The sequence below is a fragment of the Balearica regulorum genome, chromosome 3 (assembly GCF_011004875.1).
Source record: "Balearica regulorum gibbericeps isolate bBalReg1 chromosome 3, bBalReg1.pri, whole genome shotgun sequence".
NCBI classification, from domain to species: Eukaryota; Metazoa; Chordata; class Aves; order Gruiformes; family Gruidae; genus Balearica; species Balearica regulorum.
This window is the reverse complement of record NC_046186.1, coordinates 50,367,293-50,391,581: the sequence shown is the minus strand read 5'-3', so window position 1 is coordinate 50,391,581 and position 24,289 is coordinate 50,367,293. Positions and strand designations below refer to the sequence as shown.

General features: G+C 45.6%; 1 protein-coding gene across 2 annotated transcripts; it reads left to right on the top strand.

The window, feature by feature from the left end:
* The first annotated feature begins 628 nt into the window (after positions 1-628).
* OSTM1 (osteoclastogenesis associated transmembrane protein 1) lies at positions 629-11,854 on the top strand. Of its 2 annotated transcripts, XM_075747832.1 has the most exons (7): positions 632-980; positions 4,202-4,316; positions 6,242-6,339; positions 7,662-7,826; positions 8,634-8,799; positions 9,109-9,202; positions 11,595-11,765. In XM_075747832.1, the coding sequence occupies exons 1-6, from the start codon at positions 651-653 to the stop codon at positions 9,162-9,164; spliced, it is 930 nt and encodes a 309-aa protein (XP_075603947.1). In that variant the 5' UTR covers positions 632-650; the 3' UTR covers positions 9,165-9,202; positions 11,595-11,765. The 2 variants fall into 2 exon arrangements, with proteins under 2 accessions (XP_075603946.1, XP_075603947.1); XM_075747831.1 differs by having other exon boundaries at positions 629-980; positions 9,109-11,854.
* Positions 11,855-24,289: the final 12,435 nt, after the last annotated feature.

Sequence of the window (24,289 nt, the reverse complement as noted above, 5' to 3'; positions counted from 1 at the left end):
GAGCACCAACAAATCCAGACTCGGTCAAAAGCCGGTTGAGATCACTGGGAAGGGCTTTAGCGACGTGGGACAGGCACCACGGGGTCAAGGTCCTGCCAGACAGGAGTTGTGAGATAGGCTGGTGCTGCGGGGTTACCTGCTGCTGTCCTCGCTCCTCCTGCTCTGGGAAGTTCTCCTTTGGTGACTCTGGTTTTATTAACAAGCGGTCATGGGAAAGTTTGGGGCCAGGTACCAACAAAGGTGTCCAGCTTGAGATAAAACGTGGGACGTGCTTTGACTGCAGAATGATGCAATTTGTTCCTCCCTCATCAACTTTTTCTCTGGTTTGGGGATTTTTTCCTAACTGTTGCTTTATTTTCAGCATATTTCAAAGTCACTACCCATAGGACAGATACGTTCAAATCCCCTTCTCGGACGAAAAGAGTGTTACCCGGCTGGGGCCGCGGTGCCCATGGAGCAGGAGGGGTCCCGGCCACGCACAGCTCCCCCGCCACCGCTACCCCCTGCCCGCACGCGCACCCCGGGGCCGCCCGCCTGGGCCCCGCCTCCTTCCCCGCCCCCTCCCCGCAGCGACCAATGAACGGCAGCGCTCCACGATGGAGGCGGGTCGTTTGCCGGCACGGTGCTTCCGGTTCCTCGGAGCGGCCGCCATGGCGCCGCTGCGCTGCCTGCTGCCGCTGTTGCCCGCCCTGGCGCTGGCCCTCGGCCCCGCCGCCGGGGGGGCCCGACGGCCCCTGGTGCTGGAGTCGCTGGGTGAGGCGGAGGAGCTGGCGGAGGAGCTGTGGGACGCAGGGCTACCAGGTGACCTGCCCGAGCTGGAGCCCGAGTGCCGCCGCCTCCTCGCCGCCTTCGCGGAGGGCAGCGCGGCGCTGACGGGCTGCCTGGGCCTCCGCGCCCGCCCGGTGCGGCTCTGCCAGGCCTGCCACTACCACTACCGCCGCCTCCTCGCACAGTACGGCAACATCGCCCGCGCCGTCGGGGTGCGTCCGCGGGGCCGGGCCGGGGGAGCGGGGGGGGCGAAGGGGGGCTGCGAGGCTGCCCGGGGCGGGGGCCCGGCGTGCGGCCCCTCCTCACACCGGTGCCGGGTCGGTGGCCTGGGCTGTTTCTTTAAGGCTTCCAGTCACGAAAGGTCTGTAAGCAGAGCACAGTCAGGCCCTGAGACGCTGCTGCTTCGCCTTTCCCCGCGGCGTGACGGCTCCGTGCGGAGGGCGAGGAGAGGCAGCCCGCGTTAGGCCGGGCCCGGGTGCGGCTGGTGGTGTGACCTGGGACACCCGTGCGGAGCGCGGGGCACCCGGGTTTTGGGTAAGCGGAGGTCCAGCCTGCGACGGTCAGTTGCCAGGCTGTAAGCCTCACCTTATGGGTGCATAAGGTGGTTTAATGGAGGCTGGGAGCGTTTGGGCAGCACTGCTGCCAGTGATGGCTGCCTTCTGCTGCCTGGTGCTGTGGCATGGTCTGTGCAGCCAGGTCCTGGCACGGTTAGGGACGAGTAGTTCCACCTGCAAGAAAAAGAGCTTTGTTCCTCTGTGCAAGTGGAAAAATGTGAGTTGTTCTTGCTGTTGTAGCAATGGCTAAAGCAGCGCTCTGGCTTGCAGGTCGTGGTATAGCCACTAATGAGGAACACTGCCAGAGCTTAGTTGCCCAACACTTCTGGGAAAATTAATAGGCTCTGAAGCTGTGGTGAGTGATGCACATCATCTGTGGGGAGCCGTGTCACAGCGTTCTTGGCTCCAAAGCTGGTAGGAGTGTGTGGCAGCAAACTAGAAGTCCTGAGTGCTGGCTGGCTGGAGTCTGGACGCCACCAGTGGGGAACCTTGACTGAAGCTGGGCCTTCTGTTGATGTGCTCTAGACTCTTGATTGTCCCTTTTTTTAAAAATTTTTCTTAGCGTTGGAGGTGGTTCATGACTAGTTTTGCATGTTCTCATCCAGTTTATCCATTCATAAAAGTTAGTCCCTGGGATGATGCGAAGATGACAATAATGGATCAGACCAAAGGACCTTTGTCCATTCTCTGATGATGGCTAGAAGTGGGTGCCCTGGTAAGAGTACAAGCAGAGAGGAAATTTATAGCAGTGCCTCCCCCAGGTTGTGCTTCCAGTCTTGGGATTTCTGAATCTCTATTTAGAATTGCCATTGACAAGAAAAATCTGTTGCTCTTTAAACCCAGGTAAGCTTCTGGTGCTGCAGTGTGCTGCTGCAAACCATTTCACAGCTTAGTTACATGTTGTGTGAAGTAGTATCACTTTCTGGTTTTGATGCGTTGTCTGCCTGTTTCCCCTCGTCACCCCAGTCCTTGTATTGGAAAAGCGCACAGACATTCATTTGATAATTGTCCTTTCCAGGACAAATATCTTGCCAGTGGTCCTTTGTTTTAGTTTGCAAACCTGTAGTCTATTTATTTGTTTCTCATGTGGTTTCATACCAGTGACTAGGTAATGTGAAAGTGAGAAATTGAGTATGTAATTCTTTTTTTTTTTTTTTTTTTTCAGCATGATGTTTTGGTTAGGATTAGATTGCCAAACATATCCCAGTACTTAGAATATGTACGGACTCATTGCAGCTGCTGTGCTTGAGTACTGGCAGCCTGGGAGGACTGGTCCACTGTGTGGTCTGGAAGACACATCTGGATTAGGGAGCATTTGGCTTTCCTTCTGTGTGTGGATTGACCAACCAAATAAATAAAGGAGATGACCTCTTGCAACCTTCTCAATCCATGATCATAAGTAATCAGATATCTGATGTTTTTGTCTTTGTCATTGTACAGTAGTTACAGTGCAATGTGAAAGAAGTAGCCAAGTTAAGTTTTGGATGTCTCTAAAATGTAAAATCCTCCTCACTAGGCTAATTAAAGAATAAATTAGCAAAACATGTTTAAGGAATCATACTTGATTCAAGGTCTACTTGATTCAGTTTTGGATTTAAAATGCTTTTTCCCACTCATGAGTCCAGCTGGTGGGGAGTTTCACAGTTAAAGACCTTCATGAAGCAACCAGAGAGTTTCCTGCGTAAACAACTTTCTTGCATATCTGTTTGTAATTTAGTAGAAATGAAAGCGGGTGAACGTAGGAGTTACCAGATGTGGCAATATTCGACTTCTGCAGTTGAGTCTCTAAGGGAAACGTCTTATTTAAAAGATAATTTTTTTTTTTAACAGAGAGAGGCAGAAACTGAATCTCTCATAAAGCTCTGTAAGGAACACGTTCCTCTTTAAAGAGATTATTTTCTCATATCTCCCATGTCACTTATCAAAGAGGCTTTTGGCAGTTTTGAGGAGTGCTTGAGTCAATTTAGCAGCCAGAAACCAGGAGCTAGATAGAGCGCAGGAGGTGGCTGACTGGAGGGCATGGTTTGTATCAATGATTTGAGGGAGAAAATAAAACTTTGAAGGAGAAAAACATTTTTCTGAATTCTGATAGGAATACTTCCTGCTTATTCTGAAGCTGCTTTTATAGTCATTCTGCATTTTTTTATGAGCTTAGTCCAGAGAATAAGTTGCTATAAGAGTTGTGCCAGTGCCTGCTTTGGGGATGGGGCGCGTTGGGTGGCTTGCTAAGACAGATGAGTTGGGTACCTGTGTCTGGGGAGGAGGAGATCCCGGCCCGGTCCTGGGCTTGGGGGAGTGGCTGTGGGCGCTGCTTCGCAGAGAGCTGCGTTCCTGGTATTGCTGCATCGGGGGGGATGTTTGCTGCTGATAGAGTATGCTGGTACAGTGGTTTTGGATGTTGCTTTCTGTTGTTGGGTTTGTTTTGTGGCCAGTCCGTTGGTTCAGCTCCTTCAGGTATTCCTTCAGCCTAATGAGAACAGCCTCATCCTTCTCTCTGGCTGCATGGGCCTTGAGCTGGGTCCCAGGACAGCAGCCCAGAAATGGATGAATATGAGCTACCTAGCAGAGGAGGCCTTGTCTCTCTGCTTGCTTATGGGTTTCTTGTTTTGGTTTGTTTTCAGTCGCATATTTTTGACTGACTTGCATCCAGTCCTAGTAGATCTTCAAAGACAATGTGCAGTAAGCTGTGTTGCTCATAGTATGAACTTGAGGATCAAAAGATTTTTTTTTTGTTTCATCAATTCTGCCTTGCCTATTCTAGAAACATCGATGCGATGCATTGTGATTGTTTAGCTGTGCTTGCCTAAAATACGTTTCAGAATTTTCCCTTTGTATTTTTAATGCTTGATTGCTTTTTTTTCTGTTTCTTTTTCTTCTAGAATTCTTCTGAGAGCCACAATTGTGCCAAAAGCATCTTGACCTCAGACAGGCTGCAGATAGTTGTGACCCTGTCGCAGTTCTTTAATGAAACCTGGGAGGCAGCCAACTGTGCAAGTATGTGACTCGTTCTGTAGCTTTCATGCTACTGTTATGACTTAGCCCCTAATAAAATTTGCACAGATCAGAATTGTATGTATTTGTTTAAATACAGTAGATATCACACAGATCTTAAACTAGAGCTGCTCCAATGAAGGGTACAAGAACTTTTTATTCTGTAAGGGATACTGCCAAAATCTGAGGGCGCTAGTCTGTTGGAAAACTTAGTTGTTATATAGAATCATAGAATCCTTAAGGTTGGAAAAGACCTCTAAGATCATCATGTCCAACCGTCAACCCACCACCACCATGCCTACTAAACCATGTCCCGAAGTGCCACATCTATGTGCTTTTTGAACACCTCCAGGGATGGTGGCTCCACCACCTCTCTGGGCAGCCTGTTCCAATGCCTAACCACTCTTTCAGTGAAGAAATTTTTCCTAATATCTGATCTAGATCTCCCCTGATGCAACTTGAGCCCATTTCCTCTTCTTACTTGGGAGAAGAGACCAACGCCCACCTGGCTACAACCTCCTTTCAGGTAGCTGTAGAGAGTGATAAGGTCTCCCCTCAGCCTCCTCTTCTGCAGGCTAAACAACCCCAGTTCCTTCAGCTGCTCCTGATAAGGCTTGTGCTCCAGTCCCTTTACCAGCTTTGTTGCCCTTCTTTGGAGTATTTCTTTTAGGCTATTCTTTCAAAAGGTAGTCCTGCTAGTTTTCTTTGTGATCTACAGACCTTGCTGGAGACTTTCCTTAGCTTCATTGAGGTTTCTTCTGGTTTACTCCATCTTCCCTTTTTTTTTTTTTTAAACTTACATAAGAAACTTTCTCTCGGTTGTTAATAGTCAGTAACACTGGGGTGCTTACACATTGAACAGTACCTGCCTCCACAGCCATGCTTTTGATTTCATTTGATGAGTGGAGGTTGTCCAAGTCTATCCCTGTGTCTCGCTATCCCCATGCTGATGGCGCTGTGCTATGCTTACAGCTAAACTGTGGCCTTTTGCCATTCCCCTTGTGTGGGAGTGGGACCCTGCACTAATGGGTGCACTAGAAAACAGAGGGAATAGCGCTATGGAGTTGAGTGTTAAAGATGCTGGCTTTGCTGCAGAGTCCCTTGAGAGCCCAGAAGAGTTTGTCTTCATTTGTGAGTCCTGGAACGGCAGGACAGGAGGAGCTCTGCGGTCTTCTTAGCCTGTGACCTGTGTGCTGCCTGCTCAGTTCCAGCTGAATGCTTACCCTCAACGCTGATGGCTCTTTCTTCTTTCGGGAGAATTTTGTAGGATGTTGGCTTGCTGTCACGGTGCTATTGCTGAACATCTGAATTCCCAAAACACTGTTGTTTTCAAGGGTCTGTCTGGTTAGAGCACCTGAAGTAGAGTGGGATGGATGGAAGCAGTAACATGGTAGGGTTGAGCCTATGATTGGGAGGAAAGTCCCAGAGCTCCCCTCAAATCCGGTGAAATGGTCAGCTCTTTTCTTAAACAATAATAACCTACACTCTTGATTTCTACTAATGTGTTCATGCTCTAGCTGTTTCCTGCATGCTCTCTGTTTCATCTCCACTGCTGGTGCTTCTGCTTTCCCATAATGGCTGTTACTGTTGCTGGGCAAAGCCAGATTCGCAGGCTAGAAAATGAAAGTAATGTCTTGTTTTATCTTAAAGTCCAAAGATAATTCAGGCCCCCTCTTCAGAAAGCTCTTGATGATAGTCTTCATCTTTCACTTAATCAAGGCCAATTAATTCTGAAATATGTTCTCGATGAAGAGTTAGGTCAGCAGGTCTGAGACATCAATGGCAGGCAGATAAGAAAACCGCAGTGTTGACTAGACCTGTCTTTTACAGTCGAGAGCTCTTTTTGCAGGAGTGGAGTGTCTGGGGCTTGTCGGCTATGGAAATGTTAGAAATTAGAATATCCTGATGTTTTTCTTTCTCTTTGACAGATTGTTTAAAGAACAACAGCGAGGGATTATCAAATTCTACTGTAGAATTCCTGGATTTATTCAATAAATCTCTGACATGTTTTGAACAGAACGTTCAGGTATTTATGCTGTGTATTTAAGAGAAGCACTAAATCCTCTAATTGCTAGCAAAATCTTATTTATGCTGAATAAACTGCAGATACAGATTAGGCAAATAAACTGCTGGTGAGTCTGTGAATTTTAGGCAGATAAAGCAATGATCTGTAAAACGCAGATGTTTACAGATTGAGAGCCTAAAATTAATTCTAATTGATATTCACCTTGACTTCATTTTGTATGTAATTGCAATACTACTTCACATCAGAATTTCTGAATTCACAATAGTTGATAATTATATAGTAAGAAACAGCATGTCTGTGTGCTCTAAGTCCTTTTTTTCTATCTCTTTGTGGAATTGTTGTCTTCTGACTTAACAATTCAATTTTTAAATAACCTTTTGATAATATAGACTAGTTCAGAAAGACCAACTACCTTAAATTGTTGTAACAATTTTTTCGACTAGTAAAATTATGGGTAGTTAAAGTTTGCCCATATTGCAAAGGCAATATAACTTAGTGAAATAAATGTGGTCATTTTCCTCAGAGAAAATGCCCTAAATAGCCGAAGAAACTGCGCATATTCCATTTCAGTCAGAAACTGGCCAAGTTCGGGGGTCGTTCAGTAGTAAAAATGATGGGTATGGGACAATCTCTGAGGAAACTGTCTGCTTTTTTTATTATTAGTGATTTCTAGGAAGTGTGCCTTTATAGGCCTTGGTCAAGAGTAGCGTGGACTGGCCTCTCGATCACTTTGAGTGTCTGAACTAGGACTTAACCCAGTGGTCAGTGGGTAGCTGGTACAGCCATTACTGGGTTGGAATATCTTTAGAGATTGTAGTTTTGTTTTCAAGTGTGTCCTATTGCATTCAGGGGTGGTGAAAGCCACAAATGAAAAGGTTTACTTACTATGGCACAATCTGTCCCTGTGAATACAGCGCAGCAGTAGCAACCTAACAATTGTTAGGTATGGGCAAACAAAAAAATCCCAGCTCAGAACTATTAAGGAACCTGATATCTCTGGCTCCAGAATAACAGTTAATTACTAGTATTTTTTTTTTTCCTGGGAACCGGTACTTTGAAAATAAGTGTTTAAATGAAAAAAGCTGCTAGTTCAAAGAACTGCTTGAGATGCAGAACCCGGAGGAAATGAATCATGTCCCTAGTGAATTAGGGTTGGTCCCTTTTCCTCCTGTATTCTCATGTGAGTTGTCCATCTGGCTCTCTAATCAATCTAGGATGCTAGAAATCTAAAGTTTCTAGACTTTAGATCAAACTTGACTCTGTTTTTTAATTTTTTTTATAATGCCTTGAAACAGCATTCATACAGAGTTTTATAACCCTAGGGACAAACCATCTATCTGTCACCAAATAACTACACAGAAGTATGTAAAAACTGCAATGAAACCTACAGAATGTTGAATGACCTGTATAACAACTTGCAAAGGCTGAACAGGCAAGGTGGTGAGTCTGGGTACTCCGCACACCTGTGTATCGATGTGGAAGATGCTGTAAGTATTTATTAATACTCAACAGGGAGACCTTGTCGCGGAGGTCTTTATTAATCTGAGCCATTTGCGGTTGTCTTGCTAGGGATTGCCTTTTCCCTTCCGCTGTGGGACGGTACTGGCAGCAGTGCCTTTGTCAGGCCGATGTCCCGTGAGGGAGAAGTTAGCCCGGTGGGGCTGTCTTGCTAGGTCCTGTCCTTGGCCAACGCAGCAGGAGCATGACCGAAGCTCCTGATCACCCGAGCGCATTCCAGTTTTAAGTACCTGCACTTAAATTTCTTGTTACTGCAAAGGGGGTGAATTAGAAAAAAAAAACACCCCAAAACTTAATCTTCTGGCTTTTAATGTGAAGCTTTACTGCTATTGTTCTAGCCAGTGTAATAATTGATTCCTTATTACAGCAGCTGTTTCTAGGGGTCCTCAGCATCAGCGACATATGTTTGGAAAAAGCTTTGTTACATTGTGGGGTTTTAAGCGGTTGTGCCACAAGCATGGGCTTAGCCCTGTCGCCGCAGGCTGTCAGTGAGTTCTCTGGGAAACAGGCATGTGGCAACGTCTACAGTGTATCTGAGTATAGTCTGGTTTTGAAGCTTAGAAAAGTTTTGATGTGAAATTGTGGCTCCATTTAAATTGTCTGTTCTACATTTCCAGGGATTTGCTTGCTTCGGGGGGGGGCGGGGAATCTCTTAAAGTGTTATTTTCTGAGGTCGTATTTGAACACTTGAATGTCTTGAGGCCTGAGCGTTTGCTATGCAGCACAGCAAAAATGCACGTGCTCACTTTCACAGCTTGCTTATGTTTTTCTTTTAGATGAACATCACTCGGAAGCTTTGGAGCAGGACTTTCAACTGTTCTGTTCCCTGCAGCGATACAGTCCCAGTGATTGCAGTTTCATCCTTTATTCTCTTCCTACCTATTGTTTTTTACCTTAGTAGCTTCCTTCACTCGAAGCAGAAGAAACGGATACTCATTCTGCGTAAGTGATGGGTGCTGGCATTTCACTGTTAAGAGCTGGGTGGTGCCAGGGACTCGCTTGGCTCTTGTGGGAGAGGGAGCCCGGCCAGATCTGCCTGCAGCTGTGCTGACGGCGCTAATAGTGACTATTAGTCTGCTGCTGTCCCCTGAAGAAGGGTAGTGAAGAGCTTCAGCCATATCTTTTCATTAAAGTTTCTGGACGTGAACAGAAAGCTGTTTGCAAGTCTGTGGCGGATAAATAGAGGGAGTGGAGAGACTAGTTTTGTGGAATTCTTTGTGTTTAATTTTCATATAATTTTTCCCTTTCTAGCCAAGCGCATCCAGTCAAATGCCAGTCTTGTGAACATCCAAGAAAAATACAGCTGAGCTGCAAAACAAAACCTGAGAACTGCTGCTGGTATACAGTGGGTACAATTGTGTTGGAATGAGGCCGGCACAAAAGAGGAGTTAATTATGGTTTAGTGTAATGATACAGAGCAACACAAGTTAAACAAAATGCTGTCTGACTTCTAAGCGAGGATATTAACAAACATGACAAGGCAGGGCTGTGTGACACTGTATGGACTCTGGTTTTGAAAAATCTGGGGGTTTTTTCAGTCTCAGGCTGAAGCTGGTGTTCTTCTATTTCTAAGCTTTTATACTTCTCATCAATAGAATAGCTACACTTCCCTTGCATGTTTTTTTTTTCCTCTTTAATTTATCATATTTGTTTCACAGAAACCTGAGATTCTGAATCTTTCTGAGGTGATTTTCATAGACAGAACTTGAAATAATATTTGATGTTCCTGCTTGAAATGTTGTGTTTAATTCCACATAATGTTCAATTTTGCCAGACTTGGGATGGACAGGAAACCTTTAAAAAGAAAAGTTCCAGTCTTTCTGATACCTCTCTCTAAAGTCATGCTGCTGGTCTCTTGGTGGGGGGGAGGGGGAAGCATAAAGTATGCAGAGGAAGTGATAATATATAATGTCCAAAGCCAGCAACAAAAGCAACAGAACTGCCAGTGCTAGACATGAATAATAATCATTGATGACTACAGTATTCAGCTATCTCTGAAGCAGGCGGCATATTTAGTCATTTGCACACGTTAACCACTAAAATCATTGCTTTTCAAATGTTAAATTTTCAGAGGCTTATTTTAGATGTCTGCTTGGGTAACCAAATGCTTCACTGTTTGTCAGTTTATTGTGTTATTTCCTTTCCTTTTTAATTGTCAATGTTTTTTGTTATTTTTGCTTTTGTAAAGGAGAAGTGAGGTAAAGTCAAGTCACTGGAGGTGCTGAATTTCCTGGTCTAGAGCTTTCTATGGCTTAATACAGAGGTGTTTACAGGAACTTTATAGGGAAAAAGTTACCTTTTCTAGTTAATATGTATTTTAGTAGTAAATGAACCAGGAGGTTCTCTAACTTAAAAACTGTCCTGAAGGACAATGAAGATACTGTGTTGGGAATTGATGCCTTTCAAGAACTAGTTAAAAATTAGACCTGTGAAATAGATGAATGCGAACAAAAAATTAAAGCTTGCAGGATTCCAAAGCTGATGGAGAAACTCATACAATAACTATGGGGATGGATGGTGCTACTGACAGGCTCTGGGCACAATTCAACAGCTGCAGCAATACCGACGGTTCAGTTTGGTTATGAGAACCCTGATTTGGGAGAGTGGTGGGGTTGAAGCCGTTTATAGCTGTACTTGAGATTAATGAATGCTAGAGTCTTTGCTCCCACTTTTATATGTGTTTTCTAACCTTGAGATAAAAATCAATGGCCATTACAGCTAAAAAATGAAATTTCTCTTGGAATCTCTGTGTCTGACGTCTGTCAAAAACCACTATGAAATAGTCTTATGTATTTGACTTGCTTTGGAGCCTAGAATGTTAAATTTTTCCTTTGCACTAAGGCTCAAATAAACATATCACAATGTAACAAAACTGTCCTAAAGCTCTTCAAGTCATCCTTTTTCTTGTTAGTTTCTGTGAGGGTTTTTTTTTCAGTTAGGACATACTGTCAGTTTTAAAGTCAAGTTGACAGTATGTTTAATAAGTAAAATACTGTTAGCGAGTGGTCCCACCCACATGATTGCCTTTTTGTATTTTATCAGTAAGAAGTATTTATCTCCCTCTGCTAAACATGTGAATTACTAGCTCAACAGTCAGTTTGTTCTAGGTAGTTTACAACAATAACGTAAAACCTGTGTTTCTCTTGCTTATTACATCAAGTTACCTTCTCGTGGCTGGGAGAGTCATGCTGCCTTTAAAAAAAAAAAAAAGATTATTTTTTATATCTCTTTTTCTTAAACTTCAACTTTCTGGGACTCAGCTGCCTGCTTTAATAGCATTACATTGATTTGGGACATCATATGATTGAGAGCTGTTCAAAGCAATCTTTCATTCGTGCAGATAAAGCCAATTTGTATGTGCAGCATTTCAGAATGACAGCTTTTATACTGTAAAGCAGTGGCTTTTTGAGCACATTCATGTTAAGTAGGTCTGAAAGTCATTACTTTTGGATATGGTGGTTAAGCACTTTAAAAAAAAAAAAAATCAGCTTTTCTTATTTTCCTGGCTGCTAAGCCAAACGGAAATACTCATGTGACTTTTGTTGTTTTTTTTATTTTAAAGCAGCAGTAAAGTTTACACTTGAGATTTTTAATATTGCGTCTACTCTGTTCTCCTTTTTCTTCTCACCCCCCTCCCCCATCCCCAATTTGTACTACTAACTTTCTTTACACAGTGTTATATTTTTGGTAGGATATTTCGTATAAATTGATTGAATTCTCTTTATACTGTTTCCTAGAGAAATGTGGAAGCACACAGACTGTGTTGAAGGAGAACTAGAATTCTTTTTGCTGCTAGTCTTTCATCTTGGTTTATTTTTGCGTTTTGGGTATTATATGTACTATCTAGGATGAACTTTGAAATACAAGTTGTTTATATCTTTTTGTGCAAATAAAGATTTCTTACTGTGGGGTAGCACTTTGATTCATATTTATACTTACTAGGAAACCTCTAAACATGGAAAGTCAGCTCTAATAAAGATTGTCAGTAAACAGTGAACAGTGTGGTTACTTAATTGCTTCATTTATAGTAGTTTTATACTCCTGCTGTTCAGGGTTTGTGTTCAGAAGCACCTGCTTATTATTCCTCATTATGCCATTTGCAGGAAAACAGCAGCAGAAAGACGTTTTCAAAGCAGCGCTGTGGTGAATTACAGAACAAATGAAGTGCAACTGCTGAGAAAGGGCGGCGTTTCAGCTCAGTCAAAGCCGACTGGAGTATGTGGAAAGGCTCCTGTTAGTTGCAACGGAGGTTCTTGGCTGGGTGTGCGTGGGTAAGGCTAGTGGGGATGGCTTTTGGTTGCCTGCGCTGGCCACTCTTTCAGCTTCAGCAGGCACAGTGAGGGATTGGTGTTGAGCTGGAGAATTTCTTTAAAAATGGCAGTGCAGTGCCTCACCATGGAGAGAGCCGGGTGTCTCGCCTGATGGTAGTAGCCTCGTGCACTAGCGGTAGGGTGTGGATATCTTGGAGGCAAACTTAAATAAATCTCCATGCCTCACTTGCAAGGGACTTCCAGAAAAGCTGGGAATGTTGTAATGCCAGCAGGTAAGTGCGGCTTCAGCTGGAAAACTAGGAATGGCTCTGGTTGCCCGTGTGCAAGGGAGAGGGACTTGAGAGGGAGTAAGCACAGGAGAACGGCAAGTGGGAACAGTTGGGGGATTTACCCTGTGAGTGGAGCAGGGGGTGGAAGAGTAATTGGGGGTGGAAATGAGGGTCTGTAAGCACACTCAGAACAAACTGTTCTAGAGGGAGAGGCTGCTGAAGTTCACAGGTGGTTGAAAGATCCTGAGAAAAGAGGGTATGAATGGGGTCTTGATGGCAGCAGAGCTGGAAAGGGGGGGCTCTTGGTGGAGGGGAGGTTGGGGATGGAGCAGCTGAGCCCAGGTCCCCTGCTGGGCTGTGATGGCACACCCAGGTGGGCTGCCTGGGCAGGTTGGGAAGGGGAGTGAGTAGTGGGGTGGCAACAGGGACTTGCTTCTGAGTGGCTTAAAAGCAACTGCTTTCTTCTGGGAAGCTACCTGAATTGTGTGATGCTGTGGATGGCATTGAAGTAACCCTGGTTCAAAGGCTCTTTACAAAGCTCCTGTTTTATTTCAGGCTGAATGCGGGTTCCTGTTTAGCACTAAACAGGAGACGTTTTCTTTTTTTTTTTTCCTTAAAACAAACAATACTTGTGTTTTCTGTAATGGCTGCTTTTCCCCATCTTTATTAAACGCCTGCTACAATCACAAAATGGCTTTGGTTTTCTAATGTTTTGCTTCCAGTGCTTATTGTCCAGTTAATCAAGTACCATCAAATCTACTTGCATTTCTGCTAATTTATACGTTAGTTTTCATGCCCTGAATATGGAGTTTCTCTGGAGTGAAAATCTGTGTGATCAGCAAAGTCACTGCACTCCTAATCAGAACGTACGGGTAACTTACCAATTTCTGTCCATGTTTTAGTGTAAATTTTCCTTCTGGGACTGGAGTAAGCATTTTTAGCCTGATCTTCATTAAGTTTGTGCAGAATGCATCTTCTGTGTTTCTGCCAGCATAAAAAGTTACACATGGAAAGAGTGGAGCCACTAAATTCTGCAACTTCTCTGAAGCATTGCTTCTCCCAGCACTGCGATTAGTGTCTGTTGCTACTTGCTTGAGTCAGCCAGGATGAGTTTTGTGCAGCTCGTAGCCTTGTGTTGTGCCAAGAGTTGAAATATGGTTGCTATCTTGGAGACCCTGGTCTAATCCGAGGCAAAAATAACATACAAAGGCAGAAAACAGGAGGTGATGGGATTGATGACTAGAGTCAATTGTGTGATAACCTTTTCCAAGCACAGGTGTTAGAGATACCAGCATCTCTGCTGGCCATCGGGAGGGTTTCTGGCACGATCTGGGACTGGGTGTGCGTTTAAGGAGCCATCTGACCAGCCTCTTCTGCTATGGCACACAGCTTCAGGCCCTTGCAACTGCTCTGCTTGAAAGATGGTGCTGGTACAAACTGTTTTTTCCCCAGCATCTGCTTTGGGGCCAAGGAGCCACCTGGGGTGGGCACTTTTGATGTGTGCTGGCTAACGCGAGCGTGTGGGAGCACCCATGAGCACGCACGCTTCTCTGGACGTGCAGAGGGCTAAGATGGACCTTCATACCAGATCAGAGGTGAGGGAAGAGGGAGGTTTTTGTTACTCTCAGCCTTATACAGAGAAGAAAAAGCTGCAATTTTCCCCCAGGTGCGGGATGGGAGCTTGCTTACTGCAAATTGGAACAGGCTGCCCAGAGGGATGATGGAGTCACCATCCCTGGAGATTTTCAAAAAACGTGTAGACATGGCACTTTGGGACATTGTTTGGTAGACAGTAGTGGTGTTGGGTCAATGGTTGGACTTGATGATCTTAGATGTCTTTTCTAACCATATGGTTCTATGAGACGTCTTTGGTGTTTTGTAGGAGATCTCCACTCTATGTGGACATGGACAAATCGCTGAGGGGAGGCTATTTGGCATCAGGGAGTGTTTTGCTCTTTCACCCAAGCCTTAATTGTGTTTTTTCTGTCAGCACTACTAGATGATCTTTAAGGTCCCTTCCAACCCACTTTGAAACCTTTGGAGGTCACCTCCTGCTCAGGCAGGGCCATCTCCAAAGTTGGATTGAGTTGCTCCTACTCATTGCTCACTCCACCTGGAGTACTGTGTCCAGCTCTGGGGTCCCCAGTTCAAGACAGACATGGAGCTGTTGGAGTGAGTCCAGAGGAGGGCCATGAAGCTGATCAGAGGGATGGAGCACCTCTCCTATGAGGACAGGCTGAGAGAGTTGGGATTGTTCAGCCTGGAGAAGAGAAGGCTCCGGGGAGACATAGCAGCCTTCCAGTACCTGAAGGGGCCTACAGGAAAGCTGGTGAGGGACTGTTTATCAGGGAGTGTAGTGACAGGACAAGGGGTAATGGGTTTAAGCTGAAGGAGGGTCGATTTAGATTAGGTGTTAGAAAGAAATTCTTTACTTGTGAGGGTGGTGAGGCACTGGCACAGGTTGCCCAGAGAGGTTGTGGAGGCCCCCTCCCTGGAAGTGTTCAAGGCCAGGTTGGATGGGGCTTTGGGCAATGTGGTCTAGTGGAGGGTGTCCCTGCCCATGGCAGGGGGGTTGGAACTAGATGATCTCTAAGGTCCCTTCCAACCCAAACCATTCTATGATTTCTTTAACCTGTGGCAAGGATAGTGCCAGGGAACTGGCACTGTGGGGAAGGGATGCAGGAATACTCTATAGGATAGTATGGTATAGCTCTGAAAGGAGCCTGCTGCTTGAGGTGTGAGCTGGGTTTGGGCTTTTTCGCTTCCGTGACTCATCCTTGCAAACAAGAAGGGGCAGAATAGGGCCGGCAGGATGGCAGGGACGCTGTTGCAAGGTTTTGCAGAGTTGGAGACACTAAATTGCATCAAGTAAACTGCTAATTATTTTTAAAAAATATCTTAATGAGTTGTGGTGGAAATAAGTTAAATAGTTACATAAACTCTGAGATCTTCCCCTACCCCCATCTGAGGTGAAAATATTGGAAAGCTCTTTCAAATATTTAAGAAAAGAGAGACACTCGCTAGTAGCTCAGTTGAAGTTTTAACTTTTAATACTGAAAATTCCCCTTTGGTGCCAGCACAGTAAGTATCATGGATTGCTGCAATTAAACCAGTGCCTTAAGTTATTCATAATACTCTTTCTGGGCAGCATTCCCACCTGCTTAATCTGCGCTATACAAGCGTTTATTAGAACTGACTGTTGAAGAACGCCAAGCTAAATCGGACACTAAAAAAAAAAATAAAAATCAATATGATGCCCTAAACTGGTTTAATATGTCTTTCCTCTTTAACAATCCTACACGTTACTGATTTATTTGCTGTAATGAACATGCCATTCAACTGAAACAAGATTAGCTGCTTAAACCGCAGCGTTAAGCACGGAGCAACTTTAATGCTGCTTTACGTTTCATTGTAATGCTCAGCACTTACAGTGTCGTCTCTTTCTCTCCTCTGCAATAAAGAGTTTGTGTGAGGATCACAAAGGGCTCCAGAGTGCTGTTTTGTTAAAGCATTCGAAGCAGTAAATTTGAGGCGGGGTAGCAACGTGGCACCTCCTTCATCCAAACCTAAGTGGAACCGAACCGGTGAGCAGGATTAATGCATGAATTTATATTCCCTGCAGGATTTTTCCGGGGTTAACCACAAAGTAAATGGCTTATGTCAAACTGATCTAGGTTAAGACAGCGAGAACAGCCACTGGCAATCAGAATATTCCTTTGGACTTCATTCAAATTTTTTTTTTTTCCCCCCATGCGTTTGAAACAGTAGCAATTTACTGTGCTGCAAGAAAAACAGCCCGCAAGGAGCAGGCATCTTGGTTTTCCAGGGAAGACTCCTGAGAGAACTGTGGTAAAGAGTGAAGATTTTAAAAGGAGTCTATAGGAGGGGGCAGGGAAATAGGAGTGATACAGGTATTTTACACCTGGCCGGTATTGTATAGTGCATAATAGAAAGTCTGTTCTATTGTATAATACTGGCCAGGTCTGAAGAGTTTAAGCTCTCCAGTTTCCAGGTAAAACTGCGTGTTGTACTCCTCTTACTACAGGGACAAGCCTCAGCTGGGAGTCTCTAGAGCCTGTGGGTTTTGGTTACTGTTTTGTTCTTTCCCTCTGTTGTGAAAAGACTGCTTTAGGTAATTACTTTCCCTTCTTGTTGATTAAGAAGCAAGTTGTATTTGTTAGGGCATCCGTATATTCTCCATAGTTGTAAAAATTGCAGTAAGTTTTCTGTTTGCAGTACAATGTTATATTTCTTTTTCTTTGGAAGACTATGATGAATTGCATACATATATATATATATATTTCAGGAGCTTTTTTGGGTCTTATACTCAAACCTAGAATATTAAAACCAGAGAAATAAGCTCCAAAGTATTGCAGAAATGGGTTGGGTTGAGAACAATTACTCAAACATGTAGAAATAGGAAAAAATATCAAGAGTGGTGCGCTTGCACTGTGCTGGAGTAGGTTTTTAAATGGAGGTTGTGGTTCTGACTCTGGAAAGTGCCTGTTTCTTCCGATGAATGCTGCTTTTCTCCAGTAGATCAGAACAGAGGATTGAAAGTGATCTGGCAAGGGGGGGGTTGTGAGATTAAAGGCAGCTCTTCCTGGAGGAGGAAATGCACTCTGGAAGTCTGTTAGGAGGAGCAGCCTTGCTTTGCATTGCTCAATTGGAAAAAAAAAAAATAAATTAGCCTGAAGATGCTTTCAGGACACCTGCATGAAGGGTGAGTGCTGGGGTGCAAAGAGAGGGCTGGTGAGCATTGGCAAAGAAATTAGTTTGCCACTGATATGACAGTTCTTCATGGAAAACCAGAATCTCGAGGCGAATGGGATGGATTGCCCTGAGAGGAGCACACATGCTTCAGGGGGAAAATACCCTCCTGAGCAGCCGGTTTAAAGTTGGTGAAGGGATGAGAAATAACAGTTGTGGTATTTCTCTGAAACGTGCACGTGGTGCCCTTTTTTCTCAGTTATCAGGACCCCCCCCAGCTCCGTTTGCCGTTGCAGTCCAGAGCGCGCAGGTCTAAGAGCTGATTGCATTTAGCCCCCGGGGTTTGGTGGCTCTGCGTTACAGCAGCCCGCGTCCCCGGGGCAGAGCATCCTTCTGGTCTGTTAGGCGGGTAAGCAGCATGTAAGGAGCTGCCTTTATTGCAGCCGCTCACCCGAGTACTTTAGGTCCACTCATAAGTGCCACACTCCTGTTTTATTTAAAGACCAAGTGATTTGTGTGATCTCCTAAATCACGGTGATGGAAGCGCTTGCACCGACCTGTTTGATGTCCAAGCAAGCATCGGGAGAAGGCACAGTGAGATGGAAGGAATGAGGGAGCAACGGTGAAACCCAGCAAGAGAAAGCAGGATTGAATAGTCCTGGGAAAGCCTCTGCCCTGCCTCGGCTTGTATAACGGGGGCTTATACAACGCGTAACCCAACCTGACCCTGACCCTGCCAGTGCTCAGGGACTATATTTTTACTAAGATTAAGCTTTTAATTTCTTTCTTTTTCCTGGAACAATTTCCTTGGCTTTTAGCTTGCCTGTTGACTGGCTGGCATGGCCAAGGCAACCTCTCCTGTTTATTTCTGATATTTAGCTGGCTGCACTCTGCAAAAGGCAGCCCGGCGTGTCCCCAGCCTCCCTCGTGGGGTCCCACAGCGACATCTCACCAGGGAAGGCCACTACCAGGAGGTTCACCACCCACCAGAAATGGTGTCTGTTCTCTGCTGGTAACAGCACTGTTGAGGAGGGAAAGAAAAATGTGGTAAATGTAACACCACCCTTCGGTTTAGCAAAGCAACTGAAAGCTCCCTAAATAAAACGGGTCTCTCGCTGCTTGAAAGGCTACAGCACCTGCCAGAGCTCAGTTTCTCCAGGAAGCTCAGGGCTTTCTGCCTTTTGGATTTTTATTCATGGTAACGTGAGAGACTGGAACCTCTGGCCTCAGCCTGCCGTCAGCAGCACCACTGCATCCTCGTGCACGGGGCACTTGCTGGAGTCCGACTCGCTGACGAGCACGGCCAAAGCCCAGCAGCCTGGTTTTACACTTGCAGCTTTGAAGCACGTTTCCCTGTGACGGCTGTCCCCACATCTATGGTATCCACGGGGAAACAGGTAGGACTTCTGAGGGGAAAAATGATAACCATTTTCCCCAGTAGTGACATGGGAGTCCAAATCCAGCCTTCAGAAGTGTGGTCAAACCCACTGACCCACAGTACAGTGTATCATCCCAATAGCCAAGCTACTTTGAAAGGAGGACTTGAGCTCCTGTGACACTTATTATGTCTGAATAATATTCCTTCTTTTTCAGCTGCAAGGTATTTTTGAAAATACTTGGTCAAGTTCAGCATTCAAATGGCCTTTAGTTCATATTTGTCAACCTTATTTCAATCGATAGTCTCTTCTTTTTTCACTAAGAGGGCTTTGAACTTGCTTTATGCAAGGTTTGCTGTATAGGTTACGTGAATTTGCTTTTCCTGGTCACCTGTCCTGGAGCCCTTCTGTGCAGCGTGTGGCACCTCTGAGGTTGAAAAGACCAGCTCCAACTCAAGGGTGAGCATCTCAACATCCCTGACTGGTGCTTTGCACCAGACCATCCTCAGCTTCTCTGGCTGTTTCTTCTGACTTTAAAATCTACAATCAACACATTTCAGGTATTCTCCTGTTCTCCCATCCTTGGTGTCACATCTCCCAGCTCTAAAGCCTATGATGTTTGCCGGCTCTTCTGGCTCCGTACCACTGCAGCATGATGGAGTAAGGTTTTGCCATCTCAGAATGGTTTCTGCACCCTGTGGTTGCTGCTCTATCTTCAGTATTTGCAATCCTGATTCAAGCAGGGTGGGTGCAGCCTCCTGTGGTTTCACCAGATGGGAGCTGGGTTCTCATGATAATGCAAATGCATATACGTCGGTAACCTCAAGAAAAAAGCAAAGCCTGTACAGATGTGTTCCACCTCTGCCTGATCTCTTGCCTTCTCAGGGGTTTTGCTGCTGCCATGTCTAGAAGTCTGTAAGCAAAATGACCACATCACAGGGGGTTCGGACGCACAGCTGCTCTGCGCGACGGTGCCGGGATGTGTCCCATGTGCTCCGCGTTTGAACTGACTATTCTGAAACAGCTGTAAGGTCTTGAAGGCACTTAAGCTGGGCAAAACCACATTTCCTTCTCTGCTATGGTTTTTTGCTCATGAACGTTTCAATTCAAGATCTGTGCATTTTCTCCCCAGAATTTATTTTGACCCAGCTGTGAGCACCAAGTAAAGGGACAGCACCATCCTGTATGTGATGAGGGCAGAAACTAAGCTGTATGGTATCTTAATGGTATGACACTATGAAACCCTCATAGCTCTACACTCATTCCAACGGGACAATAAGCATAAGACAACGTAGACAGGTTTAGAAGTGACAGATAAAACTGTCTAAAATAGATTTCAAAAAATATATTTTTTTTTCTGTTTCTAAGTGCATTTTCTTGATTTCAGAGTGCATTATTTAGCTCCTGTGCTGTGAGTCAGACATCTGTGAAACAGAGGTGCACAAACTAATGTACTCAACTCCAGCATCTGAGGGGGGAGATGAAGAAAAAAGGAAAAAACCAGCAATTCTTAGACCTAAGACTAAGAGACCCTGTCTTACTCAGCTGTAGAAAAAAATGTATATACAGCTAAAAGGGGATAAAAAGAGCATAAATTCCAGTCAGATGTGCCTCTCGTGAAAAATGACTAATTAAATGACATTGGTAGCTTAAAAATAGACCTTGCTTTAATGGGAAAATATTTTAGAGGTCATTTAAAAAGAAATAAAAAAACCCAGAAAAGATGAAGCAAGTATGACTGCCTGCCTGGGTTTTGTCATTTCTTAGAAGTAAATCTCATTTTGGGAGCAGCGTTCAAGAACAGCAGCAAAGCCCAGCACTCGTACGATAGCCGCGCTCATACAAACAAGCCCCGTCTGGGGCTCACAAAGGGGCTGCAGAGGTCAGAAAACAAGTGTTGGGTGGTGAATTCAGTGTCTCCTGACCTTCGGGCAAACCCTCCTGTGCCCACCAGTTTCTGAGGGACCCACCCAGGACTTTCCCCCCGTGGAAGCAGGAGCCTTTCTGCCCTCGCCCAGGCCCGGAGGGATGCTCCGGGAGGGGGAAAGCTGTCGGCCCGGCACCGCTCCCGTGCTAGTGCTTTGATACGTTTCTTGTGTTGTTGAAACGCACGTCCTGGGCAGCCATGGCTTTACAAGGATGAGCTTAAGAGCGATGCCAAATTAAGAACCTAAGAGCTGCCATAGCGGGTCAACCCTAGTCCGGGAGCCCATCTCCACTGCGTCTGCCAGTTCTTTCAAAATGGGTAGGACCCACCATTTTCAGTTCGTGTTCTCCTAAACCTCTGTCATTTCTCTTCTGCAGTTGCCACAGTAGCACAGACGCCCCAGATATCTATTTCTCATACCATGTGCCTGAACACCTGCAGGATGAGGTTTTAAAAATTTAGTTTATAGACTGAAAACATGAAAAGGATTAATGCAAAGGGGAAACGTTTGATCTCTTTCACCAAATAACCATATCAAAAGCTCTTTTCAACGCCTTTTGTTGAAACATATAAAAGTCACGAACTCCTCGGCTGCTAGCCAAACACATCAGAGCGTTGGGGCCAAATTGTTGCCCAGTGTAAGCTAATGTCCCTCTGCTGTGCTCCAGGGACGTGAACTGACTTCTGCCATGCCTGGATCAGCCTCTGAGGATTAACGAGATGTTTGTATGACCGGTAATGCTGTATGTTCTGCAAAGAAATGGGATAAATGTGTTTTTGAAAAAAATCTGTGAATGTATTTGAGAAGAAAAGCTAGCTCCTGAAATAAAACAGATATTATCTCCAAGAGAAAGAGACTGACAGACTGTTGATGTTTGGGATGATTAATAGGAAAAAACTCCTCACATCTTTCCTAAAAACCTGGGAAGTTTTATTCAAAACCTCACTTTGCTTCAAATACTCTGGTTTTGGCTTCCTGGTGTTTGCCAGGGAAGGTTGCTCCCCGGTAAAGGAGGGGTTCCCTTCACGTCTCGTTATAATAACAGCAAAGCTCAATTATGGGACATTCTTACCCACTTCGCGTGAGCTGATGGTTCAAAGAGAAAGGAAGAGGTTTTCTGCTTTGATTTTTCACCCTGTATTGAGCTTTTTGAGCTAATTTGGAGGGGTACTGAAAAAGGCAATGTTAAAATTACAAGGGAGCTTTGAAGCTGCAGTGAAGTTTATTACCAGGAGCAGGGTTGGCATGAACGCTTGGTGAACACCAAGCAAGCCAAGGAAGCTCTGGGAGAGGTTAACGGTGGTGGTTTTACTGGTCCCCACAACAACCACTGCCACTTGCCACAGCCACGGGGGCTCGCTGGCCAGGAACCACCGGGGAGCCCAGGGAACCGCAATGCTGAGGAAATCTCTGCCAAAATGGGCAGGCACGTGGAAGGGAAGAGGGAGCTCAGAGCAATGTACGGGTTGCTCAGGGTTGGGTGTCCCAGCAGTGTTCCACCTCTTCAGAGATGTGTGCCCAGGACGGGACAGCTGGCACAGCTCCTGGAGTCCACAGGGTGGAAGAAACTCCTCGCTGCGTCCCGTAAATGGCTCCTTCTGCACGCTCTTCACACAAGTCCTTGGTTTTTCCCTTCAGTGCTTCCTTGCAGCGTTTCAGCCATGTCCATGAGCAGCCCTTCCCTTGCTGCCGCTATGTGAGCCTGCAGGGGTGGCTTTGAAGATTCATCTATCATCACCCCAACGGTGGTTTGATTCCAGAATCGTAGCCCTTCATGCAAGCTATGAAATGAATCCACATCTCAGTACTGTTCTATATGCCAAATATGCACCGGTCCTCCTCACAGTATCACAGAACCACGGAATGGTTGAGGTAGGAAGGGACCTATAGAGGTTGTCTGGTCCAACCCCCCTGCTCAAGCAGGGCCGCCGAGAGCCAGTTGCCCCAAAGTGAGTCTATGCTGAACTTCCCAGTTACCCACTTTTGCAGGGCCACCTCTGAAAGTGAACCCGGTGGCTCCAGGAAGGTGCTGAGAAGGAGCTGCTGGGTGTCAGACCCCATGCCCAGCTCCTTGCTGGGGCAGGATGGTGTCCAACATCATCCTACAAAAAAAAAAATCTCTTCTTGGCCACTCTGCATCCTCCAGTGGCTCCTTCTCCTGATGCCATGGCTGTCCTACAGTATGTTTCTGGTGGCACCTGGCCCCAAATGCAGGTATCTCTGGGAGGGATGTTGTGTGGATTTGGTGCCTAGGCTCCTGCGGTGGTCCCTGTAGGTCAGGTTGGTCCACGGTGCAGCAGCTAGGAGCCCCACATCTGTGTCAGGGTGATCTGAATAGCTCCTTAAATGCTTGCTGACTCCAATTCAGGGTGAACATGGGGGCATCTGCACAGCGGCACTCCTCCATTTTGGGGCCAGCCCTAACCCAGGTCTTGACTCAGCCTGCTGTTTTAAAGGATCTTTATTCCATCAGTGTCTGATTTATTATCACATGATAAAAAAGAGCCATAGCAAGCCATTCCCTGCTTGTCTGCCACAGCCGAGCACTTGGTTCTCCGTGATCTTGGACTGTGAGAGCTAAATATACATTTCTTTCCCCGTTCCTGCCATCACGTCTGCCCAAGGCTTTGCAGGTCACGTAACCGTGAGAGAAAATGCTGCTGCTATTACTGCTGCTGTGTGACGCTCGGTGCTTGTTGTAAACGTGGAATGGTTAAAAGTGTTTTCTCACCGTGGTATTTCAACAAAAAAAGCCCTCAAGGAATAACAGGGCAAGCACATTTCTGAGCTTGGCTTCTTGGGGAGAGCAAGCTTGCATGTTCACGGCGTGTGAATGCAGATTACACCCTCCTAGCTTTTGAATCTTTTGGCAAATTTTAATTAAACTGGACTGTGGGGAGAAGATGCAAAGAGAAATGAGTTCCTACAAGTTTCATGGTAAGGGCAGCTGAGAAGAGGAAAGAAATTACCTAGAAATTACCCCTCAGAGAAACGCTGCAGCCTGACCTCACCATCTGTTAGAGGTGACAAAATCCCAGGTGACGGAGCCTGTACGAGTCTCAGCTGCAGGGAAACCTTCGGTCAGACTTTGCATCTTCCTGGGTACCGCAATCGATTGACCACGGGGCACAAATGTGGTTTGGTTAGCTCTGGTCCTCGGGGGCTACCGAAGCCAGCCTGCCGGTTCTGGTTAACCCCCGGACTTTCTGTGCCACGCTGGCAGCGCCGGAGCCCGCCTGGCCCTGGTGCAGCTGCCGGACTGGTGTGAGGGTGAAATAACCAGCCCAAGGCAGTGGTGAAACCACCTGTGTTCAGTAGGATCTCGGAAAGGTGCGATCCTTCAGAAACGTACGTGCCCGCAGTGCTGACTACTGCTGTGCTTCTCGAATACAAGGGGATTTTCTTTCTCCTTGGTACCAAGGAGTTTTATGCTGAGTTGACTGAATAAGACTTTCCAGCAGAATAATTTCCCTGGAAGATTAGGAAAGTTAAATATTTCTTAGGATCTCTATCATGTCTGAAATCTCTTTATCCCGCATCTGAATTATTTTTTTCCTTTTAAACCAACCAATGCACTAAAGCTGAACCCAATGCTTTCCCTCCCAGCTGTTGCTGTTTCGCTGCTCCCCTCTCCATTTAAAAACTTTCTAATTTTTTTTTATTTTTTTTATTTTTTTTTTTTTAAGGTGAGAGCCTGAGAGAGGTCAGCTGGAGCACAAGTGCTCTGCTTTTCCCTTTCATTAGCACAAGTGATGGCTACCCACGGATTTCAAATTTGTTTCAGCTCTTACTGGGAGCTCTTTACAACCTGAAGCAGGGATTGATTGTTGGTGAAGAGGCTCTGCGTTAACAAAGGCAGAAGTCAGGCAGGGAAGGTC

Coding starts and splice junctions, on each gene's coding strand:
- OSTM1 (XM_075747831.1), top strand. CDS start 651: ATGGCGCCGCTGCGCTGCCTGCTGCCGCTGTTGCCCGCCCTGGCGCTG. Junction 981..4,201: donor ACATCGCCCGCGCCGTCGGG/GTGCGTCCGCGG, acceptor TTTTTCTTCTAG/AATTCTTCTGAGAGCCACAA. Junction 6,340..7,661: donor GTTTTGAACAGAACGTTCAG/GTATTTATGCTG, acceptor TTATAACCCTAG/GGACAAACCATCTATCTGTC.